This window comes from Podarcis bocagei (genome assembly GCF_964188305.1).
Source record: "Podarcis bocagei genome assembly, chromosome: 10".
Lineage (NCBI taxonomy): Eukaryota > Metazoa > Chordata > Lepidosauria > Squamata > Lacertidae > Podarcis > Podarcis bocagei.
Window position 1 is genome coordinate 10,123,751 of NC_138135.1, and position 26,156 is coordinate 10,149,906.

Sequence of the window (26,156 nt, forward strand, 5' to 3'; positions counted from 1 at the left end):
AAGTAGATTAGCCAAAATGCTGAGTTTCTGAGGTCTATCATGCAAGGTGTGCAAACTCTGCAGATCCCTAAGTGTGCCAGTGTTGGTTGGCATCGGTTGCTGTGATGTTTGGGCTGAAGAAAGCTTATGAAGCTCCCGAACGATTGACCAGGAGGGAGAGAATATGCCAGTCAGGCATGTGTCTCCGCCAGGGTCCTACTCGAGTGTAGGCTGAACTCCTGACAACAAAACCAGTTTGGTATGAGGCATGTACAGAGTACTAAAACCTCATACCAAAACAATTTTGTTGTCAGGAGTTCAGTCTACACTTGAGTAGGATGTTGGCAGAGACACATGCCCGACTGGCACATCCTCTCCCTCCTGGTCGATCATTCGGGAGCTTCATAAGCTTTCTTCAGCCCAAACATCACAGCGACCGATGCCAACCGACACCGGCACACTTAGGGATCCGCAGAATTTGCACATCATGAGTGACAGACCTCAGCAACTCAGCATTTTGGCTAATCTACTTTATATACATATAAACACACACAGAGCACTGCAACATGGCTCCCTCTCTCTCTAGCATCAGACAGCAAAGAGAGAAAGAACAAAGGACAATAGTCCCACTTCACGGAGCACAGTAACACAAACATCCTGTTTCTATCACTTCCCACTCTGTGGAGTCAAAACATACACCGTCATGTGAAAGACAACAATCCCATGACTTCAATCATGGAGCAGGAATGCTAACATCATCTAGCCCAGTACTCCTGACAGTAGCATCCTGTTCTTATTGTAGCCAACCAGATACCCCTGGGAAATTAAAATGGTAAATGACCCCTGCAGTGGCGGAGCTTCATGCTCTGGCACTGGGGGGGCGGAGAGCAGGTGGGGGCGGGGCTGGCGCATGTCCCCGGGGCATGGCGCACCACCCACAGGGGTGTGACGCGTGTCCTGGGGGTGTGGCATGCCGCCTGCAGGGGTGTGGCACACAGTGTGGGCAGGGAGAGCAGCCGTAATGGCACCCCACTGGGATCATGCTGCCAGGGTGGTGCGCTCCCCCACACTTCTCTTCCTCCACCAGTGGACCCCTGGACAGTTAAGCCCAGTCAAAGGCAACTATGGGGTTGCGGCGCTCATCTCGCTTTCAGGCCAAGGGAGCCAGTGTTTGTCCACAGACAGCTTTCGGGTCATGTGGCCAGCATGACAAAACTGCTTCTTGTGCATGGAGGACCGTGACAAGTGCCAGAGTGCATGGAAACACCGTTTACCTTTCCGCCTATTTATCTACTTGCACTGGTGTGCTTTCGAACTGCTAGGTTGGCAGGAGCTGGGACCGAACAATGGGAGCTCACGCCGTTGCAGGGATTCGAACCGCCGACCTTCTGATCGGCAAGCCCAAGAGGCTCAGTGGTTTAGACCGCAGTGGTGTAGTGGTTAAGAGCGGTGGACTCGTAATCTGGTGAACCAGGTTCGCTTCCCTGCTCCTCCACATGCAGCTGCTGGGTGACCTTGGGCTAGTCACACTTCTCTGAAGTCTATCAGCCCCACCCACCTCACAAGAGTATTTGTTGTGGGGGAGGAAGGGAAAGGAGATTGTTAGCCGCTTTGAGACTCCTTTGGGTAGTTATAAAGCAGGATATCAAATCCAAACTCCTCCTCCTCCTCCTCTTCTTCTTCTTTTATCTGTCCTGAACGTCCAATATGCCACTTCATGTCCACAAGTCTAGTGTTATAAGGGAGGGAGAAAAAACCCTCTCTCTATCCACTGTCTCCATGCTATGTGTAATTTTTAAAACTTTTATCATGTTGCCTCTTACCATTTCCCTAAACAAAAAGTCCCAAATTGGCAAAAATATATAAATCTAAATCAAATAAGTGTTGGAAGTGTAAAGAGAAAGAAGGTTCTTTTTATCATATGTGGTGGCCAGTAAAGTTAAAGCTTACTGGGAAATGATATATAATGAAATGAAAAGGATGTTTAAAATAACGTTTGTAAAAAACAACAACCCAGAAGCGTTCCTTTGGGGAATTACAGTGGTACCTCGCAAGGTGAATGCCTCGCAAGACGAAAAACACGCAAGACGAAAGAGTTTTCCGTTTTTTGAGTCGTCCCGCAAGACGAATTTCCCTATGGGCTTGCTTTGCAAGACGAAACGTCTTGCGAGTTTGTTTCCTTTTTCTTAAAACCGCTAAGCCGATAATAGCCGCTAAGCCGCTAATAACCGCTAAGCCGTTTAGCTGCTAATAGCCGCTAAGCCATTAAGCCGCTAATAGCCGTGCTTCGCAAGACGAAAAAACCACAAGACGAAGAGACTCGCGGAATGGATTAATTTCATCTTGCGAGGCACCACTGTATAGGGACAGAACTACCCAAACTGTATAGAAACTTTGTCATATATGCTACTACAGCAGCAAGACTGTTACTTGCCTCCAAAATGGAAAGAAGTCGAAGTCCCAGCAAAGGAAGAATGGATACAAAAACTTACGGAATATGCAGAAATGGCGAAACTTACTGGGAAAAATAAGAAATAAAGACAGCAACTTTTTATAAAAGAATGGAAAGGGTTTATTGAATATTTACAGATAAATTGTAAACAGATGAGAGATTATTGTAATAACCTGCAGTTTCATAAGAGTATATATCTAAAGTAGATGTATAAATGAACAAATTAAGTTAATTTGGATATGCAGAAGATATTAAAAATAAATTTAAGGAACCGCGGAAAGAGTGGGGAGGAAGCCAAGTTTTGAAATGTTAAAATGACTGTGAAATTATTGAAATGTATAAACCTGAAGATTATAAATAATGTTTTTTAAAAACAGTCCCAGACACTGCAACCTTTATTCATAGCGGACTTGTACCATCCCCTTGACCTTTCTGACGTCCCTTTTCCGAACCTTTTCTAAATAACTAGCTCTGTTAGCTGTCGATGCTAAGTTTTCTTTCATGTGTCAGTTGCTGATGGTTTCTTGGATTCCTTATTTATCTTTTCACTTGGCCTGGCCTAGGCAGCCATTCTCACACCTTCAGATAGAAGGCTGTTCTCAGGCAGCCCTTTAAATAGAAGACTGTTCTGTAAAACAGAACTCATGGCCCCTCCGCGCTTCCAATATCCCGTGAACATTCATCTGACCTTTATTTTTTAAAAAACAATTTTCTTTTTCTAATCACGAAAGGGCATTGCCATTTGAGCTTCGGGTAGCAACTACATCACTTCTTCCTTGCACTGGGGAAGAGTTGATGGCCAGCTCAGGCACTAAAGGTAAAGGTAAAGGGACCCCTGACCATTAGGTCCAGTCGTGGCCGACTCTGGGGTTGCGGCGCTCATCTCGCTTTATTGGCCGAGGGAGCCGGTGTACAGCTTCCAGGTCATGTGGCCAGCATGACTAAGCCACTTCTGGCAAACCAGAGCAGTGCACGGAAACGCCGTTTACCTTCCCACCGGAGCAGTACCTATTTATCTACTTGTACTTTGACGTGCTTTTGAACTGCTAGGTTGGCAGGAGCAGGGACCGAGCAACGGGAGCTCACCCCATTGTGGGGATTCGAACCGCCGACCTTCTGATCAGCAAGTCCTAGGCTCTGTGGTTTAACCCACAGCGTCACCCGCATCCCTCAGCTCAGGCACTACCTTTCCTCAAACCTTCAAATGCGACAGAACAGTTGCTGTAGGCAGTGGTGGACCATGGCACCTCAATTTCAGTGCCGGCCTGGGCGATGCCAAAATCCAGAGGACCCCCCCCCCCTCTTGCCTTCCATTGGATGCCGTGGTTATCATGACCCAGAAGATTGATGCCCAGTGTGGTTGCACTAATCACTCTCCCCTGATCTGCCTTTGTTGTGTGAGTAATGTGGGTCCCCCACCATTGCTTCACGCTGATCAGCGATGCAACCCGATAGACCCAACTGAAACTGAAACTGAAATACTTTATTGTCACTTGTACAACTTGTATACAGTGAGATTAAACGAGCACCCCCCACTCAGCTCTCTTAGTCTTAATTCCCCTCATTTACTGACGCACACCCCCCAAACCTGAAAGTCAGTTGCCCTGTTGTTATTTTTTCATTCAGCAGATATTCTTCAAGATATGGCAACCCTACATTCTGACTTCTCTCTGCCTTTGAAAAATAAATAAATGCCCCCAAATAGCAGAGCTAGTTATTTTTCAAGACATCATCACCATGAATCCTGGCCTGTCACTTCATAGCTCATGTCCCGTAACATTTCTTGGAAAGTACCCATAAGGCACAGGTGTATTCTCCGGCAATCTGTCACTCATTGCTGTTTGGGAGTTTAGTGCTGACGGGATTCAATTGTGCTTCATCAGGGCGCTGCTTCTGCCCCTCCGTGTCAGTTAAAAAACGGCCTCACTCTGCTGACACAGGGATCCTCAGGGGAAAACGTGGCAATGACTGATGACATCGCGTTTGTCCAGCCAGTAGTATTTTTATATCCCCCTGGACAAAACGGGCCTTTTCTGACCGACGAGGGAGCTTCAGGGATGGCAGATGTTATCTGGAAAGCTATTTCGAAGAAAGCTGGGACTAGACAATTGTGGGTGGGGGGAGCTAATATGATGGGGGGGTGGAATAAAGAAATGGTGGTGTCAGGGTACTGCCATCGGAACAGGGTAAGGAAGCAGAGGGGCAGCTGGGTTACAGGGAACCTCTGAAAATCTTGCAGAGGAGTTCCTCTTCCTGTGGCGAGGAAAGCCACACCTCCAGTGGGGAAGAGGGGAAAGGACCAGAGGATGCTGCTGGGAGCCTCAGCACCGCTCCTGGAGGGAAAGGACCTGAGGATGCTGCTGGGGGCCTCAGCACCGCTGCTGGCCAAGCCGGCCAGGAGGGGAGCATGCCCCTTCCATCACCCACGCTGCGCAGAGGTCTAAAGCGCAAAGAAGGAAGGAAAAGGCTGGGGGAGATGAAGCTCTTATGTTGGGGGAGGTCCCGGAAACGACCACTCCTGGATTCTGTTAGCGACCGAGGCAGACATGAACTTGTGGCTCTGCACTGTAAATAGTTTTGCACCAAAATAAAACCTGTAAAAGGCAGGTTGGAGTCCTGAATGGTTACTCACGAGCAACCACTATTGCCATCTGACAGGTGGCATGGATTGGGGGAAGGGAGAGGAATAATTACCATTTGCCAAAATGAACTGGTACTGTAAAGTTTAAGAATAAGCAGCACAGTGGTACCTCGGGTTAAGAACTTAATTCGTTCCGGAGGTCCCTTCTTAACCTGAAACTATTCTTAACCTGAGGTACCACTTTAGCTAATGGGGCCTCCCGCTGCTGCCGTGCTGCCGGAGCACGATTTCTGTTCTCATCCTGAAGCAAAGTTCTTAACCCGAGGTAATATTTCTGGATCAGCGGAGTCTGTAACCTGAAGCGTATGTAACCTGAAGTGAATGTAACCCGAGGTACCACTGCATTTGTGTTTGTGAAAGGAGTCACAAAATCACAGTGTTGTAAACAGTCAAGTTTCTTGTTTTTGCAGGTCTCCACCTGCAACTTACCTCCATGTGCCCTTTGGGGAAACTAGTTGCCCCGTGAGTTTATGCTATAAACAAGGGAGCATTACGCAAAACTTTTGCCGCATGCAATTGTGTGGATGTGGGAAATGCCAGAATACTCTGGCACTGGTTCCTCGACTTCAGAGGAATCGCCTCATCAGTGACCTTGGAACTGCTCCCTGATTAGTTCCATCCTTGGGGAATAACAGAAGGAAACTCAACTTTGTGCAGATTGGAAACGTGTGTGTGTGTGGAGTTGCATGGCTTGTCGGAATCCCTCTGAATCCAACCGAGCAGCTTTTCCGTGACAGCAATTACGCCCTTAACAGGAATCCGAGTGTCCTGAAAGGCAAAGCTCTTCTGTGTAACCTTGACTCCGCAAAGGCGACTTTATTTACCTGCTCTCCTCTCTTCGTGGCACCACGGGAAATCAGACGAGGAGCCTTCCCTTGCAACTTGATTCTTCGAAATGTCATTGCCAGGAGTGCTGGCGTGTGGTGGAGGTGTCCCACTGGACCAGAGAAAGCTCCATGATCATCGCAGCCTGGGAGGAAGCATTTTTAGCACCAAGAGGCTCGAGCTGGAAATGGGTCAGATGTGGGAGAATGGCTGTAAACGTGCCCATAGAAAGCTACCTTTTCCTTAATAGTGGGGAGAAATCATTTGAATCTAGAGGGAGCCTGTTCATCTGTAGTGGCATGATTTTTAACACACAAAGTGATTTGTAAACCCTTGCCATAATAATAATAATAATAATAATAATAATAATAATAATAATAATAATAATAATTTGTTATTTGTACCCCGCCCATCTGGTTGGGTTTCCCCAGCCACTCTGGGCGGCTTCCAACAAAGACCAAAAATACACTAAAATGTCACGCATTAAAAACTTCCCTTCACATGACTTCTGAATGTCAGGTAGTTTTTTATCTCTTTGACATCTGATGAGAGGGCGTTCCACAGGGTGGGCACCACTACCGAGAAGGCCCTCTACCTGGTTCCCTGTAGCTTTGCTTCTTGCAATGAGGGAACCGCCAGAAGGCCCTCGGAACTGGACCTCAGTGTCCGGGCAGAACGATGGAGGTGGAGACGCTCCTTCAGGTATACTGGGCTGAGGCCGTTTAGGGCTTTAAAGGTCAACACCAACACTTTGAATTGTGCTTGGAAACGTACTGGGAGCCAGTGTAGGTCTTTCAAGACCAGTGTTATGTGGTCCTGGCGGCCACTCCCAGTCACCAGTCTAGCTGCTGCATTCTGGATTAGTTGTAGTTTCCGGGTCACTTTCAAAGGTAGCTCCATGAAGAGCACATTGCAGTAGTCCAAGCGGGAGATAACTAGAGCATGCACCACTCGGGCGAGACAGTCTGCAGGTAGGTAGGGTCTCAGCCTGTGTACCAGGTGGAGCTGGGAGACAGCTGCCCTGGATACAGAATTTACCTGCGCCTCCATGGACAGCTGTGAGTCCAAAATGACTCCCAGGCTGCGCACCTGGTCCTTCAGGGGCACAGTTACCCCATTCAGGACCAGGGAGTCCTCCACACCCGCCCACCCCCTGTCCCCCACAAACAGTACTTCTGTCTTGTCAGGATTCAACCTCAATCCATTAGCTGCCATCCATTCTCCAACCGCCTCCAGGCACTCACACAGGACCTTCACCGCCTTCGCTGGTTCTTATGAAGGTACCTTATGCAGACTTTTGTGTTCCATCTACTGCTTTAGTTTAATTATTGGGGACACAGTTCTTTAATGATCAGGGACCACAGTTCATTTTTCTGGGACCACAGAGAGAGCCTCTTTGGTGGTCAAACTTAGGAATGGCAAGAAAATTGATTCGGTTAACGTACAAAGGCAAACCTACCTAATTCATCCTTTCCAAAACAATATGAGAACCAAAACACGTCTGTCCTTTAAAATTTTGCAGTGAAGACTGTGAGCCAAGTACTGTGTACGGAAATGCATATATCAGGGTAAAGTGTGCAGGAAAATGCATGTTGTATCAGGGGAATCGCTTTGCAAAAATGTGCCTATAATGCAAAATCGCATACAAATGTGTGCATGCTGGTGAGTTTTCATTAGGACTTTAAGAAAACCACACATGTAAATTAATGTAAATTAATGTGGAGAAGTGAAAGAAGGTTTAGAGAAGTGGGAAACTGAAATGGGCGGAGTCACCCATTACTGGGCTGTAGAACCTTCTCCCAAGAGAGACTCATCTTGTCTCATCTTACTGGTTTTCCACCAAATGGTGAAAACTTGCCCTAGGTATAGATCTATGGAAGCCTTTGATCACCTGTTTCCTTATTCTGTTGCTGACTTTATTGTTCCCAGTTTTAACGAGAGCATTTAATATGCGTTCCATTTCACAATAGCCTTTTTTTATAATGTTTCTGAATTTTATGCATGATGTGCTGTTAATTTTTATTGTTGTTCATTACCTTGAACTTCCTGAAAAGGCAGGGGATGTGCGTTTGTTAAATATGAATACAAATGAACAAGCCATTTACTGAACCAGACCCTTGGTCGATTTAGCTTAGCGTTGTGTGCTATGAATGGAAGCAGCTCTCCAAAGCCATTTACCACTGCTATTTATTGCATTTTAATCCCACCAAGGAGTTCAAGATGGTGTGAATTGTTCCCTCACTTATTTAATTCCCACAACGACCCTGTGAGGGAGGTCAGACTGAGAAGCAGTGAATGGCCCAAGGTCACCCAGTGAGCTTCGTGGTTGAGTCGGGATTTGAACCCAAGTCTCCCAGGTACTTAGTCAAACACTCTAACCACTCTCCCGGTATGCCCCACAGAGGACCTTAAGGTCCATAAATAGCAATACCCTAGAGGTCCTGGGCCCTAAGGAAGTCAAATTAGCCTCAACCAGAGCCAGGGCCTTTTCAACACTGGCCCCGGCTTGGTGGAACTCTCTGTCTCATGAGACCAGGGCCTTGCAAGAGCTGCTCCGCCTGGCCTTTGGTTTGGACTCAGTCTGACCCTTATGTTTCCCTCCCTTTATGGTCTTGATTTATCGGCTATTTTAAAATGCGGCTGCATTTTAAATTGCATTTTAACTTGTATTTTAACTTGTGTTTTTTCCCTTCCTCTTTTTCCGCTATTATGTTTTTACTGTCATTTTATTGGTTTTAGCCGTCCTGAGCCTGGCTCTGGCCAGGGAGGGTGGGGTATAAATATAATTATTTATTATTGTTGTTGTTGTTGTTGTTTAGTCGTTTAGTCGTGTCCGACTCTTCGTGACCCCCTGGAGCAGAGCACACCAGGCACTCCTGTCTTCCACTGCCTCCCGCAGTTTGGTCAGACTCATGCTGGTAGCTTCAAGAACACTGTCCAACCATTTTGTCCTCTGTCGTCCCCTTCTCCTTGGGCCCTCCATCTTTCCCAACATCAGGGTCTTTTCCAGGGATTCTTCTCTTCTCATGAGGTGGCCAAAGTCTTGGAGCCTCAGCTTCAGGATCTGTCCTTCCAATGAGCACTCAGGGCTGATTTCCTTCAGAATGGAGACATTTGATCTTCTTGGAGTCCATGGGACTCTCAAGAGTCTCCTCCAGCACCATAATTCAAAAGCATCAATTCTTCGGAGATCAGCCTTCTTTATGGTCCAGCTCCCACTTCCATACATCACTACGGGGAAAACCATAGGTTTAACTATACGGACCTTTGTTGGCAAGGTGATGTCTCTGCTTTTTAAGATGCTGTCTAAGTTTATCATTGCTTTTCTCCCAAGAAGCAGGTGTCTTTATTATTATTATTATTATTATTATTATTATTATTATTATTATTATTATTATTACTGGGAGGTATACATGAATAGGTTTTGAGTCTCCAGGGCTTCACGACACTGTCTGGAATTGCAAACCAAACGCAAACTCAGCATGACTCTTCTCCCCTTGTCGTCCACAGCTCACCCGAGTGCCGGTGGAGTCCTGCGGACAGTACAAAAGCTGCAGCGAGTGCCTGGGCTCAGGGGACCCCCACTGCGGATGGTGTGTGCTCCACAACGCGTAAGTGTGTGGGTCGCAGGGTCGAGGGATGGGTGGGGGCGCAGCAGGGGCAGCAGGCCCCAGGGCTTCCTTCCCATTTTCTTCCTCCCCAGCCTCACATTTTCTCACTGCCGGCTGTGACACAGAACAAAGCTGCAAATGGACACAGCAGCCGTCCCCGGTGGGACGAAGGCAGTCGTTCGGAAAGGCAGCCTGAGAGTTCCAGCTTCAGAAAGAGAGAGGCAGCGTTGCTTTCTGAAGATGGGGAAATGTGTCCTTTGGTAGAATTTAAAGGACAAAAACAATTGTCACGGCGAAAGTCAGGGAATCTGTACCCTGCTTCTTCTCATTGATAGAAAAAAGACAGTCATGGAACTGAGAAATCGCACAAAACAAATGAAATACTGTGAAAATCCCTTAAACGAGAAGTAATTGACTAGAAATATTATCTTGTGGAAATAAACTAAATAATAAAAATCCAAAAGTTTAAGGAAAACAATTAGAAAAACCTAAAATTGAACACAGCCTTAACGGGATGACAGCTACAAACCTCGTTTCACTGAACTATTTGGTTTCCTCAGAAGGAAATAGAAAAATCATAAACTTTAAATGACCAAAATTTCAAAAAAAGGGTAGAAGCCCCCAAAATTCTGAAGTATTATAATCCTGGCTCAACATAGGTAAAGCAAAGCGCAGTAATAAAGGATTGAGGACTCAAAGGTACAGTTTCTAATACTGAATTTACAAAAAAGGGTTTGAAAACCTAAATGGCAAGTTTTAAACACAGCCCAACTTGAAGGAAGCAAAGCACAGTAATAGAAAGTTGAGGACTCAACTTGTGAAAATTCTAGTGCTGCTTTTACAAAAAGGTTTAAAAACCTAAAAGGCACAAATTCAAAGAAAGAAATACAAGATAAGCGGTTTTTAAGCAAACTCAAGAACAGGGCTGAAACGCTCTGCTCACTGAGCTCAAACAAAAAGCATTCTGTGTGGTGCCTTTGAGACTAAGGGACCATCTATCCTATAGACTTAAACTGGTCTATTAATTAAAATAATTAATTTCCTTTGCAACGGACCCCTTTTCCTGCAGCATAGGCTGCTGTCTGCTTGTAGCTCGCTAAGATCTGTATTGCTTAAGTGGATCTGGGGGGAGCTGGTGGGCAAGGGAGCGGGGAGCTGCCTCGCAGCAGCGAGATCGCATCTGTGGGCTGCCTGAGCCTCTGGTGCATTGAGGCGGTCTGGCAAAGGCCCCCTAAGATGCCAAACCAGGCCTGGAGATAGAATTTGCTCTGCACTCCGAGCCTTGATGGAAACATATGCTGCTGCTTTTGCTCTCTCTGTGTGGAGTCTCTGGGACTGATGTCCAGAAGAGCAATTTGCAGCTTACACTGTTTCAAAGGCTACCCCAGGGCGCCAGCAGTCAATGCAAAAGCGGCCGTGAGACTGCGGTAGCTGAGCGCTGGAGAGAGCTTTGGCTATTGGACGCATTGCTTTCCTTTCCTGGCTCCCTCCTCTGCTTGAGAGATTGACTTCTCTTTCCTAGGGGCGGCCTGGCATGGATCGGGGAATTGATTTCTGCGACTCTTCTGTCCTAACCTTACAGGGGGGAATTTGAGTCCGTGTGTGCAGAGGAGAGGGGGAGAGGGAGAGAGAGAGAGAGAGAGAGAGAGAGAGAGAGAGAGAGAGAGAAGGCAGCTTGGAAAACTAGGGGGCATTGATTGGGTTTTACGTGGCAAAGAGGGGGATCTGGGAAAAGCGGGCCATCAAAGCTTCAGAGTGCAGTATCTTTTGCCTGCATCTAATTCTCAGGTGCTCTCCTCCATCTCCTCTCACTGCCTCCCGCCGCCCAACACACACACAGAAACACACACACACCATCAAAAGCCTCAGAGGTCACAATACAGGGGCCTCTTTAACCTGCAATGTCTTGCTTGGAGGGTGCAAATCGGAAAGATGTCCAATTAGCTGCCATGGAGGGTCTCCGGGGCAGGAGAGGGGAAGTGAAAAAGGAAACCTGACTGAAAAGTTAATAGCTGGCTTACGAAGGAGAGAGAGAAAGAAGGAGCAAGACTCTGCCTAGGCAACTGTGGTGAGCAATGTCTGAACGCAAGGTCACGGCAATGACATGGGACTGGAGGGCATTTTCTTGGCAGAATCTGGTGCCCAGTAGGGTACCATTTTGCTGCCTGCCAGCTACACTCCTCTGCTCCCTTTTTTGAAGGTCTCTGTATACAAGGCTCAATTCCAGGAGGGTCTTGCAATACCTGGAAGACTGGGGTTTGCCTGCAAGCTGCGACCATGTTATCCCTTGACACTTGATAGCTGTGTTTTTAGATTCCTCCTGAGTCTCCTTCTTGACCTCCACAGTCACTGGCTTGGCCAGATAGAGTATCTTGTCTTCTCTTGTGACTTCTGTTGGCCCAGCAACTGAGGACTGTGATGTCACAATTCCCTGTGACATCACAGCTCGCCAGCCAACGGCATCCACCAATCAGGTGTCCTACATCCTAGAGCATCCTTTGTTAAGTTGAAGGTAAAACGTGCTTCCCTTAAAAACAAAATCAATGAGGATGCAGAGCTCAGGCAAGCTGGCAGCCAGGACTCATTGCCTTGAATAAACAGCCTAGGGGGAAGATATTATAAGGAAACTCCTCCTATGGGGATTTCAGATCAGGGAATGTGGACACCTGGGGAGGCTGCAGCCCTCCAGAGGATAGTTTAAACATGTCACCCTCAATCACCTCACATTGACAGAGCAAGCTCAGGTAATTCTTCATGCAACACATAATTAAACTGTGGATCTCGCTTCCAGATTAGGCATTGATGTTCACCAACCAGGATGGCTTTAAAAGAGGATTATATTAATTCATTGAGGATGGAGTGATTGATGGCTGCTAGCCATGATGGAGGATGTGCTGTGCCTCAACCCTGCACCTGTTGTAAGCCAGAAAATAGCTTATCTCCTGAGTTTACGCCAATAAAGCTCAGAAATGTGAGGAGTTAGGAGTCCAGCATTTTTTATTGAGAAGCAATAGGTTACAGTCGGATCGTTCCGCAAAACTGCAACCCTGCCCAGTAGGTCCAGGCAGTGGTATTCATAACATTTCAAACAAAGCATTTCAATTTTCACCCATCATATACATCATTACCTCATCTCATGTTTTACACATGCACAATAAGCACTAGCAATTTCCCCACTGTGTTCTGTTACATTGTGTTAGTGTGTTTGTTGGGAACCTGTGTTACATGTAACCATTTGCACCATGTACCAACTTATGTTCTAGCTTTGAGCTGTGTCTTTGTGATTCACATATTAGCTGTGTTTCTGCCCCAATGGGGGGGAGGCAACTTGCAAAATTCATTAAGTAAGGTAAAGGGACCCCTGACATTGCCGTTTGAGCTTCGGGTAGCAACTACATCACCTCTTCCTTGCGCTGGGGAAGAGTTGATGGCCAGCTCAGGCACTAAAGGTAAAGGTAAAGGGACCCCTGACCATTAGGTCCAGTCATGGCCAACTCTGGGGTTGCGGCGCTCATCTCACTTTATTGGCCGAGGGAGCCAGTGTACAGCTTCCGGGTCCTGTGGCCAGCATGACTAAGCCGCTTCTGGCGAACCACAGCAGCGCATGGAAACGCCGTTTACCTTCCTGCCAGAGCGATACCTATTTATCTACTTGCACTTTGACGTGCTTTCAAACTGCTAGGTTGGCAGGAGCAGGGACCGAGCAACGGGAGCTCACCCCGTTGCGGGGATTCGAACCGCTGCCCTTCTGATCTGCAAGTCCTAGGCTCTGTGGTTTAACCCACAGTGCCACCTGCATCCTCATAAAGTAAGAGGCTACCATAACTTCTGTATTAGAAGCACACTCAAGGATTTACAGGGGTACACATTGTCACATTTACTGTGGCCCTTTGGGCCACTGCCACACACCCGCTGGAATTCTAAATAAATTCTCAATCACCCCGAGAAAGATAAAGGGGGAACTTATTACTTTCAGGAAATTGTAGTGTATTTTTTGGCTCAGCGCTACTCCTGGAAGATCTGGACTATGCTGATGAAGCCTGTTTGGGTTGGAGAGTATGCATTTCACGTCTCCTAGCTTTCCAAGAGCTTCTTAGCAAACTTTCCTCAAAGGGGAGGAGAACTCCATTGAAGCCGCTGATCTCAGATTATTTTGTCGGGCTGGGAGGAGGGAAGGTTTTAATTTTACCCTTTCAACTTTTCCCTTCCCTTCTGCTGCCTCGGCCATGGAAATAAATATTGTCTGGTCTCGGCGGGTAACTCAATCCTGCCATTCACAGGCAGGTCTTCATCGATCGACCTCCGCTTTACCTTTCTTGGTCAAAGTCTTGCGAGCTGCTAAGCGGGGCCGCAGGTAATCCAAGCTGCCTTCAGAGGCTGTGATAAAAATCAGGCTCTTTGAAAGCCTTTCTCCCTTGCCTTTCTGAATGCCCCTCTGCCTTGGCAACTCCCTTTGATGACTGCTGCAGGAGGATGCAGCCCTTCTCGGATCCTGGCAAGCTGAACTTGGGGCAGACTCGTGGCAATTTGTTCATTTTTATTTACCTGATCTCGATGGCTTTAAAAGAGAATTCGACAACTTCTTGGGGGAGAGGGCTAACACTGCCTACTTGCCACAGTGGTTATGCTGGAGACAGAAATGCTTTTGAATACGATACGACAACGATACAATAACCTTTATTGTCATTGTCCCATACAGAACAACGAAATTGAAAAAAATCTACATCAAACATTCATGCGTTTAAAACCAAAATCGCATTTGGATAGAAACTGTTTCTCCGGTGGCTAGTCCTAGTCTTCATAACCCTGTACCTTCTTCCAGCAGGCAGAAGCTGAAAGAGGTAATTTCTGGGGTGCGCACTATCCTGCACTATCTCTGCAGCTTTCTTATGGCACCTGGAAGCATGTTAGGCGCTTTTGCATTGAATTTGGGCATGGAAATCCACTGGTTAATTCTGCTTTACTTTTCATTTGTTAGAAACCTACTTGCATGGCAAGGTCCTGACCCCCCCCACCCCGGTAATTGAAATAATAATAATAATAATAATAATAATAATAATAATAATAATTCATTTATGCCCCGCCCTCCCCAGCCAGAGCCAGGCTCAGGGCGGCTAACACCAGTAAATTACAGTAAAAACATAATAGGGGATTTAAAATACAGGTTAAAATGCCATTTAAAATGCAGCCTCATTTTAAAAGTAGCCCGTAGATCAAAACCATAAGGGGAGGGAAACGTAAGGGTCAGACTGAGTCCAAACCGAAGGCCAGGCAGAACAGCTCTGTCCTGCAGGCCCTGTGGAAAGATGTCAAGTCCCGCAGGAGAGTCCGCAACCCCACCTCCTCCTTAAGGCAGAAGTGGCTTTCCCAAAAACTGCAGCGGATGAACTTGAGATGAAGATGTTGTGGAGAACTGAATAAATTTCCTTATTCAGCCTCTCTGTAACATGATTCGTAAGTCAAAAGCCTGAGCCGTTTTAGGCATATCTCCTCCAGGCAAACAATCTGTTTGCTTTCTGCTTGCCTGACTATTTGAGTTGCTTCCTTTTCTCTCTCCCTCCTTCTCCTTTCTCTTATTCCTTTTTGGATGTGCCAAATTCAACACCGTTTTCTTAACAGGCCCACACTGCAGCATAAAATTTGATTTCATGGGATTCATTATTTGCACCTCCAGACAACCAAAGACGAGCTCAAAGCCACTTGCAACAAGAAGATCCACCGACCAATAAAAGCACCCCCCGAAACAAAGTAAATATGCAATAACTGTATAGCTGGCAGCGAAACACTTTGGGCTGGCCCTGTCTCTGTGCAGCCCCAGAAATGAGAGACCTGGATGTGAGAGAGTGTCTCTGCTAGGGATCCCAGAGAATTCCTGCCAGTCAGATGTAGACAGTGCAGAACTAGTGAGACCAATGGCTTACCCTCCAACATTTTTCAAATAAAATAGGGACATCGTATTCCATAATATTATTATTTATACTCCACCCATCTGACTGGATTGCCCCAGCCACTCTGGGCAGCTTCCAACATATATAAAAACAGAATAAAACATTAAACATAAAAAACTTCCCTAAACAGGGCTGCCTTCAGGTGTCTTCGAAAGGTTGTAAAGTTAGTTTTCTCCTTGGTTCGGGGGTTGCATAGCTCCATACCTTCCAACATTTCTCTGATGAAAACAGGGATGTCCTAAGGACATTCTGGGATCAAATCAGAAACTAGGATGGCTTCTGTAAATCTGGGCCTATCCCTGGGAAATAGGGATACTTGGTCTGGGATAAGACTCTAGGACCAACCCGGGAGGTGTGATAATATTAGCATGGAGACTTAGGGGCCAAAGAAGGTTGGAAGATTCAGGACATACAAAGAAAGTATCGTATTTTTCACTCCATAAGACACACCTGACCATAAGACGCACCAAGTTTTTAGAGGAGGAAAACAAGGGAAAAAAATATTCTGAACGAAACAGTGGATGTATGATTTTTCAGGCAGCCTCTTTTATCGCTAGAGTCCCTTATCTCCCTCCCGATCACTTGCTGATCAGCTGATCAGCGGCTTCATTTCAACACCCCCTTCCCTCTTTTTAAAAATAAAAGCATGATCTGCTTTTCGCCCCTGGGCAATTCGGCTCCAGGGACCACACATTCGCTCTATACAACGTACAGACATTTCCCCTTACTTTTTAGGAGGAAAAAAAGTGCGTCTTATGGAGCAAAAAATACGGTACTTCTTCATGCAGTGCATAGTTAAACTGTGGAACTCCTTCCACAGAAGGCACTGGTGGCCACCAACCTAGATGGCTTTACAAGATGATTAGACAAATTCATGGAGGAGACGGCTATCGATGTCTACGCTCTGCCTCCACTGCTTCTGAGTACCAGTTGCTGGAGACCATATGAATATGTTTCCAAACAAAACCCTGTGTTGCAAAGAGAACATCAGCAATGTCTAGGCAACACGATGACCATATATATACACGTAATAGACAATCTTTATAGAATTCCTTCAAATCATAAAAAGTTCAAAATGAAATCTTTAGTCTCAAAGTCTCTGAAAATCTTTAAATGAAGCGAGGTACCAAACTTTGTATGGTGGAAGACAAGCTGTGAAGCTTTGTGTATTCAACAGTGATGTCCAACACTGAACAGTAATTCCGCATATTGACTCCTGTTTCGTAGAATTCTTCATCAGTGTGGTGGGTGGATATAGAATGCTTCATAAACTGAAAATAAAATAAATTTTACAGACGATGACCTGCATGTCATATCACTTCACAAAAATTATAAACTACAATACAAACAGTAATGAAAAAGAGTACATGCCCCATCTTATTTCGAATGAATGTATATAAATGAAAATATCAAATGCTATGGAACAGTGCTCATGTAATAATGTAGTCACTGCTACTAACAATATTTTTTGAGAAACATATAAAGCCAACTCCAGGTGATGCTGATAAAAAGAGACTTTGAGACTAAATATTTTGAACTTTTTATGATTTGAAGGAATTCTATAAAGATTGTCTATTACGTATATATACGGGCATCGTGTTGCCTAGACATTGCTGGAGACCATACAAAAGCAGAGCACTCCTGTTTTTGAATCCTGTTTGCTGGTTCCCCATTGGGGCATCTGGCTGGCTCACTGCGAGAAGAAGACGCTGGACTAGTTGGGCCATTGGCCTGATCCAGTAGGCTCATTGTGTGTTCTTTTGTTCTTATGTGAGTGTGATCAGAGGCTTAGCGCAGTCACTCTGCCAAACCCGGGAGACTTCTAAGCAGACCTGGCACAGACCACTCCTCTCTCCAGACACTAATAGGTCAGGGTTAGGCCAAGGGGGGCAGCGGTGGGGCATAGCTCAGGCAGTTCCTTTTTGTTGCACCCAGGGTGCCCTTCTGAGGTCGGGGGAATCATAGAATGTGGCTGCTGTTATTTCCCATTTTTATGGATGACCAAGATATTAACGCATCGGCTGTCAGGCTCTTTCTGCTGACATATCAGTCTCTGGAGCAAAATCAGTAGCGTTATGATGGATGGATGAATTGGGGGGAGAGAAGCCATCTCTGTGGCAGGGCTGTTCCCAGGGAGTTGTTTTATGTGTCATTCTCGGGCATTATCCAGCATCTCTGCATCCGCCAGTGATTTGCCAATGAGAGGAAATGGCACGCAGACGGACTTTTCCCTAGGGTAGGGTCATGTCTGCCTCCTTTTGTATTTTCTCTCCGAATTTTCATCACTCTCGAGAGCGTCAGACTTCTGACAGGTTTGCAACAGAGGATAAACCAGTCCACCAGAAATAATCTCTCTGCACCTTTATGGATGCTCGTCTGTCTCCTTGAGTATTTTGGCCGTGAAGTCTGGCACGGACCGCACTACGCTCCCCTGCTTGCCTTTGTTCACAAAAGTGCCCCACCCGTAATAATAATAATTATTGTTATTTATACCCCACCCTCCTCAGCTGAGACCGGGCTCAGGGCAGCTAACACCACGTATAGAAACAACTGATTAAAATACAACTTAAAAACAACATTAAAATACAACATTAAAATGCAGCCTCATTTCAGTAGAAACTCAAATCAAAAAACTTTTGGGGGATGAAAACATCAAATCTAGTGATTCCCTCCGGTGTGGAAGAGCATTTAGGTGGAGACAGTGAACCCCAGTCTGAAAGGGGTCCTTCGTTTGTTCAGTGATTCAGTGATCCAGTGATTTCCTCCGGTGTGGAAGAGCATTTAGGTGGAGACAGTGAACCCCAGTCTGAAAGGGGTCCTTCGTTCGTTCAGTCCAATGGAAAGGTTTGCTCTGTGTGCGTAAAGGAGACTTTGGCAGGGGTACTGTAATAGGTATGAGTTACTTGTGCGTAAGCTGGTGCCTTTCTCGGTTAATTTGCCTTGTTAAACCTTTCTGACTGCGCAGCCCCTTCTCATCGTGGCTGCCTCAGTCACTGGCAGAATCCGTCAGTGGGCGTTTCTTGAACCTCTTCCAACATAAAAGTTGTTTGACACCCAGTCTCCTCCTCCTCTCACTGCGCGGGAGTCTCCTGTGCAGGGAAGGCGTGGGCAGTGGAGGACCTGGGCTCTCCTCACTGATGTCCAGTGAAGAGTCCCGGAGCCCTCTCTCCAATTCCCCCGTCTGCCTCCCTTTATCCCTGGTGTTGCGCTGATTGGCTTCCCCCTCTACTGAGCTGTTTCTCCCCCTGCTGCTGGGTCCTTCGCCAGCATCGTCTGGGAGCCTCCCCTTCGCCTCTCCCTCCGATGTCAGTTCCCTGACAGGTACCAACTTGAATAAAATATTGGAGGGACCCAGGTAAGCCCCACCTTGCATAATCGATCACATGATGTGGCACAAGTACACCTTTTGAATGCCAGTGCCCAACAACTCTTGGGGAGGCAGCCCCCTCAAAAGAATTATTGGGGAGGCGAAGGGACCTTAGCCCCTAGGAGTTGGCTCCTATGGACTCTGGTATTCTCTCACCTTTGATGAGAGTGAGCAAATGCCAGGTGAAGCTTGCCTTGTGTGCTGCACTCCCTACATTGTACAGTGGTACCTCTGGTTACAGACGCTTCAGGTTACAGATGCTTCAAGTTACAGACTCCACTAACCCAGAAATAGTACCTCAGGTTAAGAACTTTACCTCAGGATGAGAACAGAAATTGTGTGGCGGCTGCACAGCGGCAGCAGGAGGCCCCATTAGCTAAAGTGGTACCTCAGGTTAAGAACAGTTTCAGGTTAAGAGCGGACCTCCGGAATAAGTTCTTAACCCGAGGTGCCACTGTATGGGGATTTAGGTTACCGCTGTCATGACAAAGCCTTCCAGGGTTGCATGGCCTGGGGACAAATCCCAGACTGCTAGGCTTACCTCTCTCGGTGCAGTCAAAGCAAGTGAGGCACTGCCCCACCAACCTCACTCTGACCTCAGCCAGCCTCTCACCTGCCTGCCTTGTTATTTACAACAAGTTCAGAGAGTGACTCTGGCTGTCATTGGCTCTGGCGCCCCCTGCTGTTGGTCTCCCTGCCTTCTACCCTACCAGTCTCAATGGACACCAGCCAGTGCTGCTTCTCAAGCCATTTCCAGAAGAATTTTGGAATGTGCTGGGTTGCATCAGTTCCTGGGCCAGCTCTGCAAACCCTTCCACTTGGGATTCTGAAGCAGAATCTCACCTCGCCTCTTGTTTCTGTAGCTTCTATGTTGCCACCCTATAATAGCACCACAGCCAAGCCTCTTGTGAACCCACACTCCCCACCTCAACAAGACCTCCCCGTATCTGTCCCACAGGGATGTCTCTGGCAAAATTATGTCCGTGTCCGTGGATTCTAATCCATTTTCCCCAATGGTCTGCAAAATGGCTCTGACCCCCCAAAGAGACAAGTTGCTATTTCTGATCTTTAAAGATATAGTAACGCAACACCTCCGCCTTCATTTTGGGCTTGAGTGGGCTATTGATCTCTGAGCAGCTTAAATCATGTTAATGCTGTCATAACTATCTCAAGGCCAAAGTCTGGTCCCATAAAGCTTAATCACACAATATGTGAAACAGCGCTGGTGTTAATCATTGGTACCACCCTATTTTGCTATATACGTTGCCCTTTCAATGCCTTGAAAAAAATTGCACCCCCTCCCACCATGGGAGCAATATGGGAAAAATTAAGTAGGGGGCAAGAGAAGAAGGGACAGTAACCATCTCTAAATGCAATGTGGATCAATATAATATTAAGTGCGGGACTACATAAATAAAGCGAATGGTTCCCAAGAGTGTTGCTAAGCCTTGTTCCAGGAGAGTGATAAAGGAACAAAAGGGGTCTGGAGCCCCCACACCAATCCATTAGATGGTGGGGGGTTTTTTTCCAAGAGGACTTGCTCAAAATAGGGCTGGCTTCTGTTGGGTCAATAGGCTGCACTGCATGGCGCACGACAGAAATGTATGAAATCACACAAAGTTTGGAGAAAAGAAATAACACCAGAATCCATGAAACTGAATGTTGGAAGGTTTAGGATGGGCAAAGTACTTCTTCACCCCTAGCCGTATAGTTTAAGCTATGGTTTTCCCAGTAGTGATGTATGGAAGTGAGAGCTGGACCATAAAGACCCTGATGTTGGGAAAGATGGAGGGCACAAGGAGAAGGGGACACCAGAGGACGAGATGGTTGGACAGTGTTCTTGAAGCTGCTAACATGAGTTTGACCAAAGTGCAGGAGGCAGTGGAAGACAGGAGTGCCTGGTGTGCTCTGGTCCATGGGGTTACGAAGAGTCAGACACGACGAAATGACTAAACAACAACAAAGTGCTGAAAATAAACTTCTAGGATGAGCAGAAGCCTGACTAGTCCCCATCCTCCGCCCTTGCACTTCCTGGTTCTTCTCTGATTCCTCCAAGGCTCTGAATCTGGCCTTCTGCTTGATTGCTCTAATTCCTGCCAGAGGCCCATCCAGGAAATGGCAGTGCCTTTCCTTGCCCAGGGAGTTCTTTTCCTGCTCTTTGCAGTTCAGTGGTCTCCAGAAGCAACTGCGAGGCTGGCCTCCGGCAGGGGGGAACAAACAGCATTATGTGATGGTATAAGTTCCGCAAACTCCAAAAGACTTGTAGAGATCACTTAGAGACCTCCTCCCAGTGTTTCCTCTGGGAATTCAAGCAAAGCTCACATCAAACACCAGTTAAGCACACATACATATGGGAGTTTGAAATCTCAGCTAATCTGTCTGCAGGAGCTGGGATAGCTCAGCGTGAGACTCTTAATCTCAGGATTGTGGGTTTGATTCCCACATTGGGCAAAAGATTTCTGTGTTGCAGGAAATTCAGGAATTCCCCATACTTCAATTCCCCCTCTGAAGAAGCTTCTCTTCCAGAGACCTTAGTCACACAGAGGCCTTAGACCAGCCATCTTCCATCCCATTCACAGCCCTATACAGTCAAACCTCGGTTGTTGAGCGTAATCCATTCCGCAAGACTTCCGAAACGTTCGACAACCGTAAACTGAAAGCAGAAGCTTCAATACACATGGGGAACTCAAAATGGAAGCCGCATCTGATGTTCGACTTCCAAAAATTGTTCAAAAACCAGAGCAGATGTTTAGAAAGTTGATGTGAGATTTAATCTTTTTTTTTTTTTTGTAAACTGCTTTGCGGTTTGCAAGAACTTCTGATCTCCTGGCTGAGGTTGGTGAGGCAGCAACTCATTTTCAGCCTCCCCTGGTGCTAACTTGCAAAGGTAGATGGCACTGGGTGAAATGGACCCATTGGTATGGCTCAATATAAGGCAGATCCATAGATCCACAGCGGTTGCCAAAATTCAGCAGGTTGCCATCATTGTGACTCTCCGTATTGAGGAGAACTTCACCTCTTGAATTTCTGACTCTACGTTGCAAAGTACTCATCATCCTAAAAGATATAATGAGAACAGGGAAAGTAAGGAAAGGCGGGGGGCAACTGAAGAAGAGTTTGTTGTGTTAGCTTCAGACTGAAGGGTTGCTGTTGTTGTTTAGTCGTTTAGTCGTGTCCGACTCTTCATGACCCCACGGGCCAGAGCACGCCAGGCACTCCTGTCTTCCACTGCCTCCCGCAGTTTGCTCAAACTCATGCTGGTAGCTTCAAGAACACTGTCCCACCATCTCATCCTCTGTCGTCCCCTTCTCCTTGTGCCCTCCGTCTTTCCCAACATCAGGGTCTTTTCCAGGGAGTCTTCTCTTCTCATGAGGTGGCCAAAGTACTGGAGCCTCAGCTTCAGGATCTGTCCTTCCAGTGAGCACTCAGGGCTGATTTCCTTCAGAATGGATAGGCTTGATCTTCTTGCAGTCCATGGGACTCTCAAGAGTCTCCTCCAGCACCAGAATTCAAAAGCATCCATTCTTCGGTGATCAGCCTTCTTTATGGTCCAGCTCTCACTTCCATACATCACTACTGGGACTGAAGGGTACTGCGTTCAAATCCCCACACCGGGATGAACTTCTCTGGGTGACCTTGCCCTTTCCCAGCCTGACCTACCTCACAGGGTTGCTATGGGAATCAAAGAGGAGGGAGGAGAGGAATCATTTACACTACTCTGAGTTCCTTGGAGGAAGAATGGGATAAAAATGTAATTAGATCAGGACTCAGAATGGTCAAGCATGTCACTCAACTGCCTCAAGGGGGAAAGTGCTTAAAACTGCTTGGGCTTACAAAACCATGAGGGCCATGCAGAGACTGACAACAGAAAACTATTTCTCCATTCCTTTTGCTTAAAGACTCAATCCTGCAATTCCCTGTAAATACAGCTGTTTGGGACGCAGCTGGCACTGTGGGTTAAACCACAGAGCCTAGGACTTGCCGATCAGAAGGTCAACTGTTTGAATACCCATGACAGGGTGAGCTCCCGTTGCTCATTCCCTGCTCCTGCCAACCTAGCAGTTCGAAAGCACGTCAAAGTGCAAGTAGATAAATAGGTACTGTTCCGGCGGGAAGGTAAACGGCGTTTCTGTGCGCTGCTCTGGTTTGCCAGAAGCAGCTTAGTCATGCTGGCCACATGACCCAGAAGCTGTACGCTGGCTCCCTTGGCCAGTAAAGCGAGATGAGGGCCACACCCCAGAGTTGTCCGCGACTGGACCTAACGGTCAGGGGTCCCTTTACCTTTACCTATAGCTTTTTGGCTGATGATGCTGGATAGATGGGGAGACAAAACGGGAATGCAGTGGATGTAGCCTACCTTGATTTCAGCAAGGCATTCGACAAGGTGCCCCATGATATTCTTGTAAAGAAGCTGGTAAAATGCGGTCTTGACTATGCTACCACTCAGTGGATTTGTAACTGGCTGACTGACCGAACCCAAAGGGTGCTCATCAATGGTTCCTCTTCATCCTGGAGAAGAGTGACTAATAGGGTGCCACAGGGTTCTGTCTTGGGCCCGGTCTTATTCAACATCTTTATCAACGACTTGGATGATGGACTCAAGGGCATCCTGATCAAATTTGCAGATGACACCAAACTGGGAGGGGTGGCTAACACCCCAGAGGACAGGATCACACTTCAAAACGACCTTGACAGATTAGAGAACTGGGCCAAAACAAACAAGATGAATTTTAACAGGGAGAAATGTAAAGTATTGCACTTGGGCAAAAAAAATGAGAGGCACAAATACAAGATGGGTGACACCTGGCTTGAGAGCAGTACAGGTGAAAAGGATCTAGGAGTCTTGGTTGACCACAAACTTGACATGAGCCAACAGTGTGACGCGGCAGCTAAAAAAGCCAATGCAATTCTGGGCCTCATCAATAGGAGTATAGCATCTAGATCAAGGGAAGTAATAGTGCCACTGTATTCTGCTCTGGTCAGACCTCACCTGGAGTACTGTGTCCAGTTCTGGGCACCACAGTTCAAGAAGGACACTGACAAACTGGAACGTGTCCAGAGGAGGGCAACCAAAATGGTCAAAGGCCTGGAAACGATGCCTTATGAGGAACGGCTAAGGGAGCTGTGCATGTTTAGCCTGGAGAAGAGGAGGTTAAGGGGTGATATGATAGCCATGTTCAAATATATAAAAGGATGTCATATAGAGGGAGAAAGGTTGTTTTCTGCTGCTCCAGAGAAGCGGACACGGAGCAATGGATCCAAACTACAAGAAAGAAGATTCCACCTAAACATTAGGAAGAACTTCCTGACAGTAAGAGCTGTTCGACAGTGGAATTTGCTGCCAAGGAGTGTGGTGGAGTCTCCTACTTTGGAGGTCTTTAAGCAGAGGCTTGACAACCATATGTCAGGAGTGCTCTGATGGTGTTTCCTGCTTGGCAGGGGGTTGGACTCGATGGCCCTTGTGGTCTCTTCCAACTCTATGATTCTATGAAAACTATCTTGATTTATAGTTCCGTGAGCAATTCCTGTCCGTCAGCCCCTTCCTTCTCTCCTTCCCTTCCTTTTGCTAAGGTATCTGCCGCTTGGGCTGCACGGAGCTTTGGGCAACACCAAATTCCCCTAAAGACTCTTCAAGAGGAGTGAGATAGGGAGGGCATTCAGGGAAGAAAGCCTCCACGTCGCTTGTGCAAATTAAATCAACGGAAGCCAGGCACCTCTACAACCGGGGGGCGAGGGGGGTGAACGCTGGCTTCTAAATTGAAACGTGCTTGCCCTGGATTGCCCGCTGGCGTGGGGAGTTATTATTTCCATTGCTGAAGTTGTGAATTAATTTCTGCAGAACTTAATCATCCTCATGCCCCCATCCCAATGCTCCCCTTCCTCCCCTCCCCTTCTAATTTTCCACTTGGCTGGGAATTCTCCGGCACTGAAAGTTCGGGCCTAGGGGAGGTCCGTGGAAGGCTGCTCCAGTAGAGTGGATAATCTCATTGGAACCAGTGAGTTGAGTAATAACACCTTTAGCTCGCGTGCCGCACCGTATTCAAATGATTCTCTTAACACCTTGCATTGGGGCGTTGGGGGGGGGGGACAGACACACAATGGGCAAGGGGGGGGGAGATAAGCATGGCGAGCTTACCAATTCTGGAGGGCCTTTTTAATCTGTGACTCAGTGGCAGAGCTCAGGGCTTGCATATGTTGAAGCGCACAGGCCTGATCCTCAGCAGATCCAGGTACAAGGCTTGTTATACTCAAGAGGCACAGGAAACTGCTTCAAACTGTTCACCGAACTAGCCTAGGTTCATCTGCTCCTTGGCTCAGCAGGGCCTTAGGCAAAGGATCATAGCTGTCAACGTTTCCCTTTTCTTGCAAGGAAACCTATTCGGAATAAGGGTAAAGGTAAAGGGACCCCTGACCATTAGGTCCAGTCGCGGCCGACTCTGGGGTTGTGGCGCTCATCTCGTTTTATTGGTCGAGGGAGCCGGCGTACAGCTTCCGGGTCATGTGGACAGCATAACTAAGCCGCTTCTGGCGAACCAGAGCAGCGCACGGAAACACAGGAGCGGTACCTATTTATCTACTTGCACTTTGATGTGCTTTTGAACTGCTAGGTTGGCAGGAGCAGGGACCAAGCAGCGGGAACTCAGCCCGTCGCAGGGATTCAAACTGCCGACATTCTGATCGGCAAGTCCTAGGCTCTGTGATTTAACCCACAGCACCACCCATGTCCCAATTCCCCTTAAAAAAAGGAAAACATTGACAGCTATGCAAAGGATACCAGCATCACCCAGTCTTTTAAAATACAGTAGATGCTCAAGTTGCAAGCATGATCCGTGCAGGATGCACGTTTGCAACCCACAGCGTTCACAACCCGAAGCGGCACATCTGCACATATGCGGGTTGCGATTCGGCACTTCTGCGCATGCACAAAGTGTGATTTAGCGCTTCTGCACATGCATGATCCTCAAAACCTGGAAGTAACCCGTTCCGATACTTCTGTGTTTCGGCGGGTCCGTAACCTGAAAAAACGCAACCTGAAGCATCTGTAACCTGAGGTATGACTGTATAGGTGCTTTTTTGAGGGGGGGGGGGATGTTAACAGCTTTTTTTTGTTGTTGTTGGCGAACTGCATTGCAATTTTTCAAAAGGTAGCTGCATTTCCATCCAGGAATTGCAAATTAGGTTTGCATTCAATCCCAAAGTGAGTCAGATTTCTCCTCCCACGTGTCCTACGTATCAGGCTCAGTGTGTTTCTACTTCTTTGCTTCTCTAAGGGGAAGAAGATTCTACACTGTCTGATTGCAGTTTTGTTTTGTTTCCTTTTGTGGGGTTGAAC

General features: G+C 47.0%; 1 protein-coding gene across 4 annotated transcripts in view; it reads left to right on the forward strand.

Annotated features, from left to right (window-relative positions):
- The window catches only part of PLXNA4 (plexin A4), a 623,585-nt gene that overhangs the window by 404,492 nt on the left and 192,937 nt on the right, over positions 1–26,156 (forward strand). For all 4 annotated transcript variants that reach the window (XM_081209755.1, XM_081209758.1, XM_081209756.1 and 1 more), the window contains one exon: positions 9,408–9,508. In XM_081209755.1, coding sequence (XP_081065881.1) covers positions 9,408–9,508 — 101 coding nt within the window. The remainder of the gene's footprint in view (positions 1–9,407; positions 9,509–26,156) is intronic.